Source organism: Gymnodraco acuticeps, unplaced genomic scaffold (genome assembly GCF_902827175.1).
Source record: "Gymnodraco acuticeps unplaced genomic scaffold, fGymAcu1.1, whole genome shotgun sequence".
Classification (NCBI taxonomy): domain Eukaryota; kingdom Metazoa; phylum Chordata; class Actinopteri; order Perciformes; family Bathydraconidae; genus Gymnodraco; species Gymnodraco acuticeps.
In genome coordinates, this window is record NW_022990335.1 from 2,093,143 (window position 1) to 2,113,636 (window position 20,494).

Sequence of the window (20,494 nt, forward strand, 5' to 3'; positions counted from 1 at the left end):
TGCTAAAAAATTGTAATCTGTACACAGCAGGCGACCTGAAATGATTAACTTCTCAGGACTCTGAGGGGGCTGACTCATCGAATTTAAGATAACAAAATAGTTTGATCAACTTTTTCCTCCTCTCTCTTCTGTCAGGGGGTTGAATCCTGTATAGCGTAGATATGAGTGATGTTACCTCCTGTGTGCAAAGTTGTGATAGTTACATGTATCAGCATTATTACACTGTGCATCCTCAAATGATGGAAGAGTTTTGAATGTTGTCTGTCATGAATTTAGGTTATTCAATAATTTTCTTTCTTGTCTTTCTCTCCTCATTGTATTAATCTTCCCTATTAATCTTTTTCCTCCCGTTTCCTCTGCTCCAGAGTAACGATATGCTGGAGCTACAGAGGAGTCGGATGAGGGAGGAGGTGAAGGAGTACAAGTTCAGAGAGACCAGGCTGCTTCAGGACTACACCGAGCTGGAGGAGGAGAACATCACGCTGCAGAAACTGGTATCTACGCTCAAGCAGAGCCAGGTCAGTGTTAAGGCTTTCACTACACATTCACTCTTTTAACTGAATTCTCTATTAAAGACACACACAGCTTTTCATCGCCTTTACATGCTGAGACACCAAGACCCATATTAGTTGAAATGCATGACTCACACTTCATTTCCAAATATCAGGAACCCCGTTATGTTTTCAGTATCAATTTCAGGATGCAGTGGATCATAAAGTGCTCTCATCTGATTGCTCATCATCCTTTATTTCCCTTAAGGAGCTGCAGTATTCTCTAAAGTGTTCTACAGTGTCTGTATTGCCTTTAGACAATATTATATACCTGTGCTGGGCTAGATTGAGATCATATATCAACTTTATATCTCTCAAATTATGTTATACTTAGATTTTGCTGAAAGGTTACGTCACTTTTTAAATGAAATCAAAATGAAAGTATTTTCCTACTTTATTATCAAATCCAAATGATTGTATCATCTATAATTGACCACATTATCGTAGCATGTTTTTAGACTATACTTATTGCACAAAATCTGCATTTATAACAACTTGCAGAAGTGTTTTGTCAAAATCACATCATGTAAAAACTGTTTTATATGTTAAGAATAGTGTCAAAAGTGTGCTTAATGTTAACCTTTTTTTTGTTTTACTTACACCTATTGTCTCCTCTAGAGTCTAGAGTGACCTAGGACAGGGTCATCCAATCTAATTAACTAATTAACTAATTAAATGACATGTTTTCTACTTTCTTTTCCTGTTCCTGTCCGTCCTCTCTGCTGCTCCTCAGGTGGAGTATGAAGGACTGAAACATGGGATCAAAGTCCTCGAGGAGGAGACTGTCCTCCTCAACAGTCAGCTGGAAGACGCACTACGTCTGAAAGACATTTCTCAGGGTCAGTTGGAGGAGGCCTTAGATGCCCTAAAGAGTGAGCGTGAGCAGAAGAACAATCTGAGGAAGGAGCTGGCCCACCACCTCAGCCTGAGTGACAGTGTCTACGGAGCAGGGGCCCACCTGGCCCTCACCGTCACTGGCGTTGAGGGTCTCAAGTTCCCTGAGGAGACCAACATCACCAACGGCAGCGCCATGCCTGCTGCTAACGGCAACAACGAGGACAGCAATCGTCGCAACGGTCATGTTCACGCAGGCACCGGATTGGCTAAAATGAACGGGGAGTACAGACCGGGCTGGAAAGGAGAAGGCCTGCACCCGGTGCCGGACCTGTTCAGTGAACTCAACCTGTCTGAGATACAGAAGCTGAAACAGCAGCTACTACAGGTGGGTCATAAGCAAATATAGCAGGCTTTTTATGCTAGCTGCTAGCCATTTTGTAATATTGAATGTTATTTTCAAGGCCAGTACTGACACCACTTGATCACCTTCGTTATGTGTCCAGTTACTGTCTGGAAAAATGTATCTGCTTTATAGCTGTTACCAACACTAACCCCAAGACAATTTACTGTGGCACTCAAGCTCATTAGAAGGCAAATATATTGCATTTCAGTTTGAAGTAGTGTCCTTCCTCCTTCTCTGTGGGTGTGTCTGTGTTTGTTTTGTGTTCATTGTTCAGTCTTTATTGCTTCACTGATGAAAGGATCCCTGTCACTGTTTGCCCATGATAACAGCGAGAAAATGGCAAAGTGCTGACAGTTTGGGAATGAGAAGAAAAGCATGGAAAACAACACAAAATACTACAGCATTTACTGATTGTTTGTCTTTCAATAATGAAATCAAAAAGAATGTATGAAACGGCTTTAAAACCACAAGTGATGATAAAGACAAGATGCTTATCATTGTATGTTAAACACAACATCATTTGGTTTGGCAGCAAAGTACTCCGTTAGCAGGATATATATATATCAGCGACGTGCAGTCAGGGGAGGCAGAGCCTCACCTGTCATACTCATAGACTGGCCATACTACAATGTAACGGAAAAACAACTAAAGAAAAACTAAATAGTAATAATAATAACATGTCTCCACTGATCTGTGTTGTAAATGTGATTTCTGTATGATTCCAATCGCTTTTTATAGTCAAAATCAGCAAATTTGCCGAGCTCCGCTACAACTACATGGGAGCGATGAGGAGTGAGGCAGGGACGAGCTCTGCCTCACGTAAACCCACAGTAACGGCCCGTCCACACAGCGGCGTGCGTTGAAGCTTCCAACGCTTCTGCCCATTCACTTTGAATGGGGTGACGTCACTTTTAGCCGAACTGCATTTTGGGAAGCGACGTGGAGCGTTGCTGGCGTAGCTGGCGTCAAAAGTTGAGCAATGTTCAACTTTTGACGCCTCGACGGAGGCGTCAGCCAATGAAATCCCGTTTATGCAAATCTGCCAGTACAATCGCTAGCCAATCAAACCACGTGTATGCTGGGAGAGACTACGCAGGTCATTTCCTCATATTCAAAAAAATTGAGGGAAAATTAATTGTAGCGGTAGTGAATCACCCGGTGCTGTATGATCAGTCTCTGTTCATCTACCGGGATACAAACCGGAGGAGCGAGGCATGGAGGGAGGTGGCAGAGACAGTGGGTGAAACTGGTAGGTTTTCGCCTGTTTGGGGATTTTATATCCAGTTTACTTCGTTTTAACATTGCTATTGCTTTGTATGTCGGGGGCGGGAGATTCATGTGATTGGTTGTTGGTCGTGTTGCTCGCAAAAAATCCCCAAGCTTCAGATACGCCCACCTCCAAGCGTCAACGCACGCTGCTGTGTGGACGCTCCGTAACTGGCTGGAGCGCGGGCACTAATTTAGCGCGGGCACTTATTTTGTGAGCGCGCTCAAGCCAGTTACTGTGTGGTAAGGTGAGGCACAGATGAGCTCTGCCTCACCTCAAAATGCGTCACCTCACAGAAACTGGCTGGAAAGCGGGCCCTAAGCGCATGCCTGCACCATCTCACTGTATGTCACCAATGTAATGTTTGTAGATCCCTTTATTACATTTATCCTCGCCATCCATAGTCTCTAAATAACTTATTTCACGTATGATGTTTAGGCTCGCCGTACAACGGCAATGAAAAAAGCACCAGGGGAGGCAGCCATAACCTCTGCCGCACTGAAGGGGGCGCACATGTTATTCTACGCAGAGACGGTATAGACGCGAACAACAAACTAGACTTTTGAAACTAGAGGAAGATAAGGAGGACTTTTACAAAAAAGTAATAGAGATTGTTGTCCAGAAGGAGAGCATGGACTTCATCTTCAAGTCAATGTAAGACCACATTAGTAATGAAAATTGGTTCTTACTAAGAAAGAACAATCCAATATTTAGATTGTGGGTATCCTTTTGTTGAACGGTCTGTTTAAAATGAATCGAAACATCAGACCAAAAAAGCTTTTGAAAATAACAGAATATTTCGATTAAGGTCAGAATATAATATTTGTAAATCTGACTCTGAAAGAGTCAGTGCCTCACCAGCCATGAACCTCACCGCACGTCACTGATATATATATATATATATATATATATATATATATGTTTGAAAAAGGGTAAACATATACCAGATATAGAATATGGAGCTTTATTAATCCCCAGAGGGGGAAATTCAGTTTCCACTCTGTCGTACACACATATGCGTTTTTATACAGGTACATACAGTGCACACTTTTTAAATCATGCACATACATATACAAATACACAGTTATACGCACACATGCACATGCAGTTGAGAGGTCAGAGCGGAGGCAGCCAGTCTAGCCGGAACCAGTTGGGGGTTAGGTGCCTTGCTCAAGGGCACTTCGGCAGTGGCCCAGGAGGTGAACTGGCTCCTCTCCAGTACTAGTCCACACTCCGTATTTTTGGTCCGATCGTGACGTGAACCGGCGACCCTTCGGTTCAAAGTCCAATCCCCTACAGACTGAACCACTGCCGCCCTTATATATATATATATATATATATATATATATATATATATATATATAAATAGTCATATACTGTAGATAGTAGATACATGGCACAATATATAATTATAATAAACGAAATACCATACATGAATGTAACATTGACATTGTTGATGAACTAGACTAGATATTGAAACATAATATTTAAATTGTTTTTGCAGACCACTCATACTAGAGATATCGGAGTTGTTTTGCTCATGCATTTGGGCCAATGTCCATGCCAATGTCCATTATATATCATGTGTTTTTTTATGATGAGTGCTCTGCTAATGTCACTAGTGGGAGTGATGAATCTAATCATAGCAAAGCAAACAGATTCCAGCAGAAGAGGAAGAACATTCGCTTGTGCTGTAGGGAGTCCTGTCAGGGTGATTACCATCCTACAGGCAGGGGGAGAAGATGCAGAGTCAGAAACTGACTTTACTCTGCTTTACTTTAGAGATAACGGGACAGAAATAGTCCCAACTGGGAAATGACGTCCAAACGAGGAAGGAAAAATGTCAGAGAAGTTTTTTGTCCACTGGCACTGTACATTTCTAAATGTGTCACACTGTTACTATGCATTGTGATAGGATACGTCCAAATAAACAGAGTATAAATATGGGGCTTATATAATATACAGTAGGAGATACAGTATGTTCCTCTGACAGTCACTTATGCACTGAGTCACCTTTGTGCAAACACACCCTCCCCCCCCCCCGACATAGACATCAAAGGCAGATTAGATTCATGCTGAAATCTAGTTTAGTCATTACTGTTCATGTTTTCCCTAGCTGAGCTCCTCAGGGAAATATAAAATTAGATTAGTGGCTTTAGTGGGCCTTTCTCTCTAAACACAATTACTCACTAATCAATTCTTTTTTTTTAAGGTTAAATTGTGATTGCTTGTAGTTGGTTTGTCTGAACTTTAAAAGTATTAAATAAGAATACATAAATCAACAAAGTAAAGAAAGCAAATGGAGCTACTGTGTGATGCAAGACACATTTCAGACTTGATATGACAATACATTTGAACCCTATTTCATTGTATCGTAAAGCGTTTTACTTGTATCGCGTGAACATGAATATAAAATATTTGCAAACATGTACCCTCATTGTCTGGATCATCCCCTGTCCTTCAGGTGGAGCGTGAGAAGTCGGCGCTGCTCATGAACCTGCAGGAGTCCCAGACCCAGCTGCAGCACACACAGGGCGCGCTGAGCGAGCAGAACGAGCGTGTCCACCGCCTCATGGAACACGTCAGCGGCATGAAATGTCTGAACGGAGAAAAACAACTCGATGACGCTCAGGAGAATGAGAAGCCTGATGGTGGCTCCTCACCACCAGCTAATGGCCCCCGCAACCCCGATATCCACGGCTTTGAGATCCTGGAGTGTAAGTACAAGGTGGCGGTGACGGAGGTGATCGACCTAAAAGCGGAGCTCAAGGCCCTGAAGGAGAAGTACAACCAGGCTGTGGAGGGGCAGGGAGAGGGCCACAGTGACGACAGGGCCCAGGCACTGAGTGAACAGGTACGTGGATTTATGTTTTTATTGCTGCATATGGGAGGATATAAACTTCAATCAGTTCTTGTTTGCACCCTGTGATGTTTAAAATGTCCTACTGATTTCTTCCAAGGAGGTAACCCATTTGGAGCGTAGTTTTCGGGAAAGCCGTGAGAGGGTTTCGAGCCTGGAGACAGAGCTACAAACAGCCACGAGCACAGCCTCCGAGAGCCAGGGCATGCTGAACACAGCGCAGGATGAGCTGGTTACCTTCAGTGAGGAACTGGCGCAGCTCTACCACCACGTCTGTCTGTGCAACAACGAGACGCCCAACCGCGTGATGCTGGACTACTACCGCCAGAGCCGCATCACACGCAGCGGCAGCCTCAAAGGCTCTGACGACCACCGGGCTTTGCTCTCTCCTCGCCTGGCTCGACGCCTCGCTGCAGCATCCGCAGCCTGCTCTTCCTCTGAGCCTCCACGCAGACCCCTGGACTCCCCATCCAAAGATGCCCATCACAATGAGAAAACAACCAACCAAGGGGAGTCTACATCCTGTCACAGCAGCCCCACTCGCAACCCCATGGGATCTCCATCCATCAGCATCTCTCCCTGCCCATCTCCAGTGCCCTCTGAAGCAGGTGGAGACCTGCGGAAGGAGCCTATGAATATCTACAACCTGAACCCCATCATCAGAGATCAGATCAAACACCTCCAGAGGGCTGTGGACCGCTCGCTGCAGCTGTCCAGGCAGAGGGCTGCAGCCAGGGAGCTGGCGCCAATGCTTGACAAGGACAAGGAGCTGTGCATAGAGGAGATACTCAAACTGAAGTCGCTGCTCAGTACCAAGAGAGAGCAGATAGCCACACTCAGGCTGGTACTGAAGGCCAATAAGCAGGTAAAAGACGATTTGAATGTCATACAAAAGCTTAGTTGAGATGAACGTTTGGTTGTATAATGTACATATTCAGTATAACCAAATGTAGATGGGGGTCAACATGCCCCAGTTTTGGAGAAACACAGAGGAGTACGAGTATGGATCTAAACAATGCACTGCGATGGACACCTATGCTTTTCTCCTTTTGGATAAAATAAGTTGTGCTTCGCTCCCATCCAAAGCAGCACATTAATTAGCTACCGTGCTATCTACTGTATAAATGCAGACCATGGATAGGTACCTCATTTAATGTTACATCAAATTAGGCCTAGTTTTGAAATATAATATTAAATCATTCACATTTCAGACAGCAGAGGGTGCACTGGCAAATTTGAAGAGCAAGTACGAGAACGAAAAGACGATGGTGACAGAGACCATGATGAAGCTCAGGAACGAGCTGAAGGCTCTAAAAGAAGACGCCGCCACCTTCTCGTCTCTTAGGGCAATGTTTGCCACAAGGTAAGAAAACACATATGAGACCACTAAGCTGGGAAATTGATCAGTCCTTAAATATAAATCAAGAATTTGAACTCTCCAGCTGAATCTTTGTTTCCCCTCTGTATCTTCATCCTCTCTCTTCATGTAGATGTGATGAATATGTTACCCAGCTGGATGATATGCAGAGGCAGCTGGCGGCAGCAGAGGATGAGAAAAAGACGCTGAACTCCCTCCTGCGCATGGCCATCCAGCAGAAACTGGCATTGACCCAACGGCTGGAGGATCTGGAGTTCGACCACGAGCAGACTTACCGTGGCCGCGGCGCTAAAGTACCCAGGATAAAAAGCAGCCCGCCCAAAGTAAGTCTCAGAGGCGCCTTCACAGCTCCCTCCAGTCCCACGAGAGTCCAAAGCCCCTCCTTGATCACCACCCACACCCTGAACACCTCCCTGACCCTTACTAATCCGTCCATGTCTGCGTGGACTTCAGACACAACTCTTCAACCGAACCTCAGTTACTCTTATTTGTCTCCGAGCACCCCGCCCATCATGGTAGACCCTGAGCGGCTAACCTTAGAGTTCAGACGTCTCCTTTATTCAAGACAAGACTTAGGTCGTCTGTCACCATATCCCAGAACCCGTAGCCCTTCCCCAGTATCTCCTCACATCCGACGAAGGCGATGACTCATCACCCAGCACCATTATCCTATACTGTCTGTAGAAAGTTCCCAGAAGGTGGGATACAGAGAGGAGGAAAAACTGGTTTCACATATCTAACGTTTGAACACTCAGGAAGAAGGAGCACTGGCAGCTTACTCCATCCACAAAACACCACTGAACATCTTTTTTGTATTGAGAAGATTGGACTGTTTAGCATTTTCTAATAAACAGCACACATATTCATATCAGGCATATGAATAGCTGCTCCCATAATGATGATCACATTATGATTATCATTATGATACATTTACTAGAGTTTTGGGAGGTATTTCCGACTAAAAACCAAACAAAACAATGCCTGCAGCCTCTGCTTCAGCATACAGTGACTCACAGCGCCTCCTTGTGGCAAACTCTAAAAATATGAATTGTTGTTTTTTTCAAATGTAAGTTACTAAACCATTGCATAAAATAAGTATTTGTTGTTGAATGATATTTCCTCTTTGAATTAATGCATGCCTTATTTTGTCACACCTAGAGATATGTCAAAAAGCATTTGACAGGAATTACATGGTGAATATGTTGGCAAGAGTAGTATGGAAACCAGTCAGACCTCCTCTCTGTGCCTCAAACTTCTATTTGATTGTGCCCTGTTCACTTTCCCCTTACCCCACATGTATCATCCATAAGAAAACAAGAGGATAAACTAACTCTACTACTTCTTCCACCGACAGCCAATGTCTAAATAATCCTCTCTCACAGTGTTTCCTGTTTTCTCCACTTTTCCATTCTCTTTCCTGTCAAATGCCTTTTGATATCTCTCCCTGTCCTTAAAAATCTTGTAGCAAATAACATTTGATATAACCCAACATAATGTAAACAAACCATTTTTTCAATGTTAAGGGAGAACTGACAAGCATGACTGGTGTGGAGTTAAGTAACTATATTGAGCCATGAGCAGCAGGTGACCTGGAGTTGATTGTGGCTGGATCATTCAATATTCCTCTGTGTCCATCTCTTTTTGTGCTGGACAAATCCATATGATATTGGATGTTCAAGTCTGTGTGTGTGTGTGTGTGTGTGTATTTGTAAATATATCCATATGTGTCTCTTTGTGTTTCGCCACTCGCCAGAGACTGTCAGTGTGATCAGATGAGATTGGTTGAGTTACGATTTAAGTGTTTATTTTTCTGCGTCTTCTGTTTGCTGATATTTCTTCTCTTGTTCTGCTTTCTCATAGGATTCTGTATATTGAAACACCGATTTCCACCGCAGAAATGGTGTTATCCAAAACAAAATGAGGTTGATCATTTTCTACATTATGTAGGTTAAATGATGTTATTGTAGCAAACCAGTAGCAGTCTCGTTGTTGCTGACAACTTAGGTCTTCCCCTTTCCTGTCCTCCGTGTTTTCTCTGTCCTTAATGTCTAACCCTGAGTGTTACCACTCTGTATATTTGTCTAATTTATCAGTTTCTTGTAGATTGTCAGCAGCCTGCTGCCTCAGTCCCGTCATTCTCCCCTCAACTAAGGCGAGGGAGAGCCTCCCTAGCGCGCAGGTAACACGCTGTAGAACCTGCTAGTGGTAAGCTCATTGGCATCTATCTATCTATCTATCTATCTATCTATCTATCCATCTATCTATCTATCTATCTATCTATCTATCTATCCATCTATCTATCTATCTACACGCCATTCACATTCTATTTACTACGCACATATTTTCTGATTGCACACCTGTATATGTAGAAGATACATTTTGTATGTTTAAGTTTTGCAGTTTTCTTCACATACTTTCCTGATGGTCAATATATTAACCGCTAATTGTCCCATTCGTAAAAAAAGAAATCTTCTGAAACATGATATCATGAAGAAATAGAGTAACAAAGTTCATTGTTAACTTTAATGTACACTATAGTTTTCTCTCTTTTCACATAGACATACCACTTAACAAGTAGCTTTAATTAGCATCCTTAGCCGACTCAAAAGCTGTTGACAGTAGTGTTTGAGCTACCAACAGACTGGACGACAGCATGTCCATCTTTTTAAACAAATATGTGTCAATGGACACATATTTGTTTAAAAAGATGGATGCTGTCGTCCAGTCTGTTGGTAGCTCAAACACTACTGTCAACAGTCAGTACTGTTCCTTAGTCAATGGACTAAGGAAGTAATACACGGCAACTAGAACACTGCTGACAGATCTAAGGCCATGTGTCACTGTCGTGCTGGTTAGCGAATACTCCCCAATCGTTTTTTGTTGTTCCCACATTATACTCTGTCGTGACGTATAATGTGAACAGCACTTTCCTTGTCTCTGAGTGATTTTAAAGGAATTGTTTTTGGAAATTAGGTTTATTGAATTGTTGCCAACTAATAATGGTAAGCTTTACATGCTTACACTAAACGTAAAACAGCTGTTTGTAGCTTGTTAGCTTAACTTTGCCGACTTAAAATTGCTAGGCCTGGCTCTGGCCAAAGGTAACAAATCCAACAACATGCATTTCAAAAAGTATTATCTATTTTGTCACTAGTCTTCATACAAATAATGTAAAAATTATGTGTTGTAGTTTTATGTGGGTTTAGCCCTGCACACTCACTTCCTGGAATCTTTGCTTTCACAAAGACAACAGACAGTTAACTACAATGATTTAGTTACCTTTGATAGAGCCATGCTAGCTATTTCACAACTCTCTTATCTTTGAGCTATGCTAAGCTAATTGGCTCATAGCAATAGCTTTATATTTAGCATACCAGAGTGTCTATATTCTCCTTTCAACCTTGGGCAAAAAAGGCAATTTCCTTAAAACGTTTCCTTTGATTACCATGCTAGTCTTTTGCACCCTTTTCACATGTTGAATATTTGTTTTATTGATTCTGCCAGCGACTGTTTCCTTCTTCTGTAACCCTCTAATTACCAGTATGTTCACTTAATCTTACTTATTCTCTTGTCTTCTCTCTACATTCCTACAGTCCTAAATATTTGGCAGACCTCCAGGAACAACGTGCAGTCCTGTCCAGCAAAAGTAGCCTTCTCTCCCCCTGCGACCCTCATGTCTGCCTGGCCCAGCACCCCCTGCCCCCCGACACCTAATCCGCTGCTCCAGGCCAGGGCCAGGGCCCGGTCTTGTATGAGTCATGCAGAGACAAAGACACTCTGGATGGGGGTTCCCTCAGTTTAACTCCCCCCAGCAGTCCCATCTGGTGCTTACTGACCAACGTGACCCCACCTAATCGCTACATGGTCCGGCATCTGCAGGCCTCCTGGTTACCTGGGTCGCAGAAGAAAAGGATGCTCTTTTCATCCTGTCCTGGAAAGGACTGAACTGAAGCGCAAAACAAGTGAAAAATCCTTAGAATCTTTCCTTAACTAGTTATTTATAATTGATGTACTCTATTCATTATTTATTTACATATTGATTTGTGTCAAGATTCTGAGGTATTTATTATGGAATGTTTTTTTCTGTATTTGTTGGTCCGTCTCAAAATGAAAATCATGAGGTGTTTCACTGCTGTTGTGAAGAATGCATTAATCAAAGACGGTTTAGCACATTTACTTCTCTACATGGCCGATATTCCTTAACAAAGCAAAGTCAAAGCTAAAAAGAGTCATTAAAACTTGTCTAATCGTACGATAGAGCAGTTTACATTTTAGATTTTGTCAGAATAATAATAATCAAAACATATGTATGCCAAATAGGATTGTAGAGTACATTTGGTTTTGAAGATGCAGACAGACTAATGGAGGGTAAACAATACAAGAGAATAGTTTCTTGTGGTGGAAGTGGTGAGTGGATTTCAGCTACCTTTCCAACATTACTAGTCTAGAATGATTGTGTTTTTTTTATACAAAGATCTTTTTTTGCAAATCATGTGCATAAAGAATATTTTATACCTCCTATTATTTGTATTTATTTTTGCAGCAGACTCTAGTGACATGGTTGTGAATGGTATGTAGCTCAGATCTATGCAGGGTCTGGGATAGAAGAGAGACTGAGTGGTTGAGATGAAAACTACGGCTGTTGGCCTGGGTTTTTGCCATTTGAATTGCACAGTGAACTGATCTTGTTTTTTAAAATATTAGTCAAGAGCTGAGGAGTCCCCAAAGGTGTGCCTCTTCTGGAGTTACCGTCACTGTCATATCAACATCATGTTCTCATCAAAAAGTATTCTCTGTCTTCTCTCTTTAGTTATATTGGCCAAAATCCCAGAAACTCTGACCTTTGGTCCCAGCTGTGACAGAAAGGACATTTTCAAAATTTGAATTTAGATGTGTAACATCTCCCTTTCCAGCTTTCCTTACTACTCATTCAAACGGTATGCAGTACTTCAAGCACAATTATGCTCTATGCATTATAGCAATACAGTAGTGCCGGTCGTGGACTGATCTGATTAAGATTTATTCAATTGTTTAACCAATTCCATCACCATTCTAATTAGCAGGCAGACAAGAAAGGCAAGACAGAATATCTTTTTGGAAAACAGCTTTGATCACAGAGGGGCCGATTCGGACTGAAATGGATCTGATGTGTGACGTTTGTTGCATAGTTGAAGTCCCATCTCTTTGCCTTTATACTCTCATAATGTCCTACTGTTCTCGTTGCACTGAATACATATTTTTGCCAGATGGATATGAAATGGATAAACTGTAACTACATAGCCAGTATTGTGTTGTAATGCCGGATAAAAGCAATTCTGTTACATCAGCGATGAATGAGTGGACTCTTTCTGTTCTCGGCGTGTATATATTTCTTCGATTTGTCTTTTTTAACGATGTAGATTGTTATTTATGCAACTACAGAGTGATGAAAACATTTGTGGTTCAAAAGTAGCTTCTGAACCCACGCAGGCTCATTGGTGACCTAACTCTGTTGGTTGGTTTGCACAATATAGAAGTGGATGGAGAGAGACTAATCCAGTAAAAGGAAAAATAACAAAAGCTGTACCACAGTGCGTTTAACAGTTTCTCCTCCATTTAAATAATGTATTTAATTTGTTTCACAAGTAAATAAAAGACCTCTCCTTGGATTTGTATAAGACTTTGTGTTTGTGTCTGTTTCTCAATCGCAGCATTATACCGACCTACAAAAACTTGCTGTGGTCATGCATTCACAAAGACAGCACCGAACAGATTAGACATTAATCCTTGTGTTGTTTTCTGCACCACACTACGCAGAGTAGTACAGATCAAGAGATTGGTTCTTTTGAAGGACAAAGGGCTGTGATTTGAATCAGTACTGAGAAATAAATTAATCTGTGGCAGACAGAGGATGAGGTATCAGGAGACATTAGCACATATTGCTGGCTTATCTGATCATAAGAAGGACATCCATCAGTGATCATACTGAGTGTATTGTACACCCTTCAACAAAACTGAAAGCAAAACAAATGCATATTTGATCTGCTTTTGACGTAACTAATACTCAACATAAAAACAATACAAATATACTATTCGCCAGATAACTATGATGATGCTGCATATTTTAAAGGAGCTTGTCTGTTTGACTGAATATCCAACAACATATAATTGTATGGGTGAAACGCTGAATATATGTCTTATGCTTATGGGATACAATTTCTGCCAAAATAATTTAAAAAACATTTTTAGATTAATTAATTGTCATTTTAAATACTAATGGATCATTACATCTAATGAATGAATGATAATTTGACAGAATAGGATTTGTTTTAATAATGATATCTTCTTATAAACATGACTTAGTGTTCCACTTAGATCACAAGGACTTCATTCCCTTAATCAACATCTTGAACATCTTTTTATATCCAAGAAAAAGTGTGACAAAAGATTATCAATATGATAAAAAATATAGTTTGTGTGTGTTTCTCCAACAGTAGCTACATTGTGTGTGTCTGTGTGTAACTATAAGGAGGTCAGCACCGCACCACCATTATGTAATGAGGGGGGGGAGGGCGGGGCTAAGGAAACACCCCAAACAAGCTGACACTCTTCAGACAATAGTAGAACATGTGGAGTTGACACCCACATGTGTACAGGTGTCTGTTTGTTGTTACTTATTGACCCGCGCAGGCGCAGATGGGCTGCCGTCGGGCAGCTGGACAGGCCACTTCCCGCAAGCGGTGGACCCATGGTGGACCGCGTTTCTTAAACTTTTAACAGTTATTTCCGGTCACGTTGACTAATTCAATGGTGGATCGGAGAACATCTAATTGAAGAATGGACAGATTTCACAGGGTCGCTTTTCGCAGGAAACAACTGAGTCTGGACTCTGAGGGTCTACTAGAAACAGGTAGGTTTCTAAGCAATGCAACAACACAACTATGCTCTCCCAAAACGTTCCAAGTTATCCTAACGTGCGTTATGGTGTTTTATTGTAAAACACATAATATATCATTCCTCAAATGCAGATTTTATTTGTTCTCTTTATATCACATGTTGTGTCTTACCCGCTCTTAATTCGCCTACTTAAAATGAAAACTTCCTTGTGCACTCTCCTGTCCAGCTCAGTGTTAGAGCATGAAGGATTATTACTGGCTGTAAAGTAATTTAACTGGCATTCTGGTGACTCAGAGTTATGGCTGTGACAGGTCTTGTATTAGACGTCATGTGTTTTTGTCAGTCTGGTTGGGAAAGCATGGAATAGCCCCACAGTAACACACCTATAGAGCCCATGTTTACACACCACCTCTGACTTGCTGGCTGCTCAGCAGGTATGAAGGATCAGGGGCAAGCCTCAGCCTGTTGTGTATCCATCTACATGCTGGAGGGCACATGTTTCTTCATTCTGAGAACACCACTCTGTAGAAAGACCTAGATGTTTGTCTACTCATGGTTGCAACGTTCAGGAACATGTAGATATCTCTGAGCAGGTGTGTATCAGTTTTAAAGCATTCTAAAGTCCTTGGATTGGTCTCCATGCTGGCTTCCAGATGTACCTATGCAGAGCTGCAGTCTGGTAGCTTTACCTTAAAGTTTGCCCAAGCTTTATTATGATTTATCAGTACATATTTCTCAGAATTGTTTTTATCCAAATAAGTCAGTACTTTGTGCTGTCTGGGCATGACCTCCTTAAGCAGGAGGGCTAGTCTTATCTTGTACTCTGCTGTATACTTGTGCTAACACTGAGGACACTTCAGTGCACTTGCAGTTTGATTTGAACTTTGCTCTGCAGTTGGTAGTGCCACTGTTAATATCCGGCACGGTGCCTTCATCTCACAAGGAACAATTGTCTGTCAGCAGTCACGTAATGAGTTGTATGTCTGGAAGTGAGGTAAATAATAAAATACCCAGTAAATCAATGTCTGTTCGCAATACTGTGGCTAAGTTTGTGTAATTATCGTCACCTGCCCTCACTATTGCACTGTTACCAGTATTGTTAATATACCGGTATTATTGAGTTTGTCCTGCTCTTTACACATTGGTAAATAGATCATTAGAATGAAAAAGAAAGTATACATGTAAACATTAGCATATTGATTAGTGTTACTTGACCAAAATGTTTTTAGTTATGGACATCTCTATTAGGTACAGGGATGAATAATAATTTGGTCAATGTGCAACATATAGCCCAATTGTCTTTGCCAAGGAGGTCTGTTGTTTTTGTTTGGCTTTTTGTGTGTTGGTAAATAAGAACTAAGAAGGATTATGGCCTGATGTCCATGAAAGTTGATGGTAGCTGGGACATTGGCCAAAGAAGAGCCCAATTCATTTTGTAGTGCATCCAAATCATAGGGTGGACTGGATACATGCACTTGTGTTTACTTGTTTTGTTGACATTGTAGAATAGGACATTTTGACTTGATGGAATTCTGCATTCTTTGGATACCCATTATTATGTGTGTTTACCATTACATTGCTCGAAGCTCGAGAACCACTCTACCCTCTTTGGATACCATCATACACTTCCTCTTGTCATTGCTCCGTAGTCTAAATGGTAGCCCCATGGTTTCATTACTGAGCTATAGTAAATATATCCATCCTGATGTTTTTGTATAAATGTAACTACCCTTGATATGAACCGGGTAGATTTCAAGCAGTGAAGAAAACAGATAAGCAACCTGATTTCCCTTGCCATAGCTAGATAGTAATTTCTTCCGTTTGACTTGATACGACTTCTAATGATGCAGGATATGATTTCAGAGAAGCAGTATTACTCTTATCATTATCTAGCATACTCTGTAGTTTTGACTATATCTCTGTGTATGTTTTAGAAGAATCAACCAAGCGGAATAAAGTTGAAATCTAGGCCGTCCAATTTGTGCCCAAGAAGACTATTTGTTCATTTATGTCTATTTTGGTCCATTCGTACGGGACAAATTGATAGTTAGCAGCAAGTCTTGTATCCTCTTTGAAATCAAACTGCAATACATTCCCATCTGCTCTTGTGTAACAGAGTTGGGTTGTGCAAAGGTGCAATATAAATCTCAACACCACACTCTTTGGAAACCATCATAAAGAGGATTATTTGTTTTGTTCTTGTGTGTGAAATAGTTTTCACCCTAGTATCTTTTTTATAACTAACACATGAAGTAACATTTAATTTGTGTTTCAATCACAAATAGCTCTCAGCATGTATGTTTGAGCTGGTGTTAGAGTGAGGACAGCTGTATCAATCTCCAACAATGATCCTGCTTGTGCTCTGTGTGCTATAGAGGCAGTGGGACTGTATGAATCAGAGGCTGTGTGGCCTGCTGGCCTACTGCTTCTGCTATTGTTCTGCTGCACTGGTGCCCATTCATCCTGAGCTGAACCCTCTCACTGTCTGCTGGCTTTAACTCACTTCATGTCATAATGGTTCCTCTATGCAGATCAGTTAATGATGACTGAAAGATTATTTATTTATTTATGTGTTTGCATTTCCGTACCATAAATTATTCACTACTGATAAGTCATAGCCCCTGGTATGGAGAAATATTGCTTCATGTGTGATTGGTAATTGAATCCTGAAAGTATAATTTGAACGTTTTTCCTTTCGACCTGCTTCTTCTCAGAATAGATATCATCCTAAAAGAACATTATTTATTCATGAATGATCATATTTACACATTCAGACACACAACAACTTCTAGCAACAACAAACAATTTAGAAAATGCAGTTCTTACTATGGATACTCACCTTTTATTGCAATTTTGTATAAAAGGCGATTCATGATAAAAGTTCATTTTATAAACATGTTTTGCTTCAACTACTACAAAAAGTATATGTATGATTTAATTCATGTAAAGCAGCAAGTAACCCTAAATTCAATGTTTTCAATGTATTTTAAACATTATAACATTATTAAACCTGCTCTTGATGAAGAGTTATTTTTATTGAGAATGTTCTCTTTTAAATGACAGTTATAGCTTTATTTCAATATTGCATTTAGGTTTATGTGATTTTCCTTCTGTAACTAAGGAATTACTCATTTGTTTCATGGATTATTTTTTGTATACTGCTGTTAACTGTGTTTCCTACACTCTCCTGTTCTCTTTGTTCTTTTCACATTGGAAATGAGACAAAGCTTTATCGGCCAAATAAATCACTCTGATTGGCTGTTCAGCTTAGCGAATCAGTGCATGAGAAGCAACACGGAAGTGAGGGACCCAAACAAACTATTAAGAAGGCAAATCTGAGATTTCATTTAACTCCAGCTCTCGACACAGGTTCGGGAAAGCCCCATGAGCTTCTCGCTGTAGATTGAAAATGGAACGCACACGCTATTTGTTGTTTGTTTATATCACGCAGTCGGTTGAAATCAAACTGCAATACATTGCCATCTGCTCTTGTGTAACAGAGTTGGGTTGTGCAAAGGTGCAATATAAATCTTAACACCACACTCTTTGGAAACCATCATAAAGAGGATTATTTGTTTTGTTCTTGTGTGTGAAATAGTTTTCACCCTAGTATCTTTTTTATAACTAACACATGAAGTAACATTTAATTTGTGTTTCAATCACAAATAGCTCTCAGCATGTATGTTTGAGCTGGTGTTAGAGTGAGGACAGCTGTATCGGTTGTTGCCTCTTTTGAATGACGAATACACACTACCGCCGCCTGCTGTTAAGGAGAGTTATTGCCACTCACGCATGCGCAGTTCGTACGTGCTACTTGGCCGTCGGCTGAAGTCTTTGCGGAGTGTTCCAGTCATATGGCGCATTTCCACTGCAGCGGGTAGCCCCGTTTAAGCGTCCTTAATCGTGCTCAAGCGCCCAGGCCAGTTTTTGGTGGCCTTTCCATATAGCATAGCACCGGCTAGCGGGTACTTTTTCCGGCCCCATAAAATCGTGGTTCTATCAGGCCAGGGCCAGGGCTGAACTAGTAACGTCAACACTCTCGACTGCTGATTGGTCAGAGAGAATCGTCACAAGATCGCGCGCGAGTTCATCCCTAGCGTCGCATATATATATATATCTAGAAGCAAGCTTGCAGCATTTTTATACACGGCATTTTCGTAAACGGAGGAGCCACAAAAGTCAAAGGCAACGTCAAAGAAAAGCACACCGTGGTCGACCGAGGAGGTGACGACGTTCCTACATCTCATTGAGGATGATAAAATCCAGCGGGAGCTCGACGGAACAACTCGAAATGTGGGGGAAAAAAGCCGATCGCCCCGCCTTCACTGCGTTGCTACCCCAGGTCCTAAACTGTAATGGAAATGCGCCACGGCCAACGAGACAGCCCGAGGCCTGAGCGAGGACGCTTAGGGACGCTTAAACGGGACTACCCCGCTGCAGTGGAAATGTGCCAATAGACTGATTCCATTGCGAAACATGGCCAAGACGCAGGAGACGCCGGGCCAGGTTGTGTTCTTTGGTGTCAGTTTGGTGTGTAAGTGGCTTAAGGGAAACTGAACTTGACGACTTTACGACACAACATTTGACTAAATGAAATGATCTTTTCATAGTTCATACAATCATACGTATTGGGATCATTTGTATTAATGTGGACCGGAGGGAGAGGGTGACGAGCATAAGTTTCACTTTCATTTTTTATTTCAATTCCAACATTGGTCATGAAGAATATGTTTCTCTGTTGTCCCCGTTCATAAAGCAAAGCAACAGCATCAGAGCACGGTGCAGAGTCTCTAGATGAGTCCGTCGTTCTTATTAAACATCCATGTTGTAGTCCGCTGTATAGAAAACTATAGTTTCCCCACAGCAGCAGACGCACAAAATGGCGCATCATAAACACGTTGGATAGTGAAAGTGCATTCGGATTCTCTAAAGTACCGCAGTCTCTTCTCCTAAGTCCTTTTGAATTCTCCTATCCACTATCCCTTAACCCCGTGACGTTTCACTCAGAGGTCAAGGAATAGGAGATAGGGTTAGAATTTAGGAGCTGATTTTTAAACTATCCGACCGCAACCCTGGAACTAGAACTTTTTTTTGCGAACCTTTTCACCCCTTTTTAGTCCCTACTAGAGAGCAGGTACTTTCCTGGGGAGAAAAAGGTTCCAACTCCGGGGACTTCCGGCTGGGGACTTCGGGCGGCAGTATACGCCGTGAAGTTGTTTGCGGCCTGCCAGTAAACCCAAAGCAGAAGCAGAAGAAGAAGAAGTGACGTCAGCGACTTAATTTGCCTAATCCTCCCTCAGGGATTTATTCCGGTGTGGTGTGAACTCGATTTGCTCTTTAGTTCCGGTTGTCACTGTCACTGTGGCCGTTTCTCAATCGCGAGGATGCTGGCTTGGTAGTCGCGTACTTCCAAGTCACTTCCTTCAGAAACGAAGCCAGTATACTTCCAAGCCACGGCTTCGGAAAACGAAGAAGAATGGAACAGACTAACAAGTGTGCCACTCTCTAACGGTTTCAACATAAACTGTACCGAAAATAAATACCTCACAATGTCTATCTAATTATGAACTTGCTTTACTTTCACGGAACACATTTTTGGTGATAACAAACAAATGTAACAAAGTAACATATTTACCAACACATGTTCTACGCCACTACATACTTACATTTAAATTAGTGCTGCGTCGGTTCAGCCATTCTCCGCAAGGGTTTTTGAAATTGGTCCGTGCGCAAAGCATTGTGGGGATTTTAAGGACGCGAAGTCTACCCATGTGCAGCCACGAAATTACCCCCAAACCAAGGACGCGGCCTCGGTGGAATTCCAAGTATGCTGGAGATTGGAACAGTCCTTCGGCGGCACTCGATGACGTAGCATCCTTGAAATATTGGCTTGGAAGCCAGTTTCCTCGAGATTGAGTAACGGTCTGTCCCTACCCGATCTGCAGCGCTCATGTGCGAGATGTTCCGCCATATTGGACAAGTCTGTACGGCAACCCAAGAAGAACACTTGACACAGTGGCTTTTGGCAAAGCTCAAAAAGAAAACTCGAGAGGGATGAGTTATTGTTATTACAACGTGACTTCACTATTATTTAACAACTCTTTTCATTCGGTTCTTTTATTTGGGGTTAAGTAAATTGTCAGAATAAGTGAGAAATGGATTTAACTTCTGTTAGACAGCCATACATTTTTGCATACATTCACAGTAAATATTTATTCAGTATGATAGCTGACTTTTTTACCAATAAACGTTCTTTAGGATAAACAACATTTAGGACATCATACTCCAGAGATCAATCTATAAACATATATTGAGCCAGAGT

General features: G+C 41.7%; 2 protein-coding genes across 9 annotated transcripts in view; both read left to right on the forward strand.

Moving 5' to 3' along the window:
- bicd1a (bicaudal D homolog 1a) overlaps window positions 1–12,955 on the forward strand; it is a 46,261-nt gene extending 33,306 nt beyond the window's left edge. For 2 of the 8 annotated variants that reach the window (XM_034223345.1, XM_034223346.1), the window contains 6 exons: window positions 366–518; window positions 1,285–1,773; window positions 5,523–5,912; window positions 6,019–6,783; window positions 7,130–7,281; window positions 7,409–8,406. In XM_034223345.1, coding sequence (XP_034079236.1) covers window positions 366–518; window positions 1,285–1,773; window positions 5,523–5,912; window positions 6,019–6,783; window positions 7,130–7,281; window positions 7,409–7,943 — 2,484 coding nt within the window. In that variant the 3' untranslated portion in view covers window positions 7,944–8,406. Of the gene's footprint in view, window positions 1–365; window positions 519–1,284; window positions 1,774–5,522; window positions 5,913–6,018; window positions 6,784–7,129; window positions 7,282–7,408; window positions 8,407–9,156; window positions 9,502–10,889 lie in introns of those variants that run through there. The other 6 variants (XR_004569712.1, XR_004569710.1, XR_004569711.1 and 3 more) reach the window with 6 other exon arrangements.
- Window positions 12,956–14,017: 1,062 nt separating this feature from the next.
- fgd4a (FYVE, RhoGEF and PH domain containing 4a) overlaps window positions 14,018–20,494 on the forward strand; it is an 80,451-nt gene continuing 73,974 nt past the window's right edge. Inside the window, exon 1 of the mRNA XM_034223352.1 lies at window positions 14,018–14,185. Coding sequence (XP_034079243.1) covers window positions 14,113–14,185 — 73 coding nt within the window. The 5' untranslated portion in view covers window positions 14,018–14,112. The remainder of the gene's footprint in view (window positions 14,186–20,494) is intronic.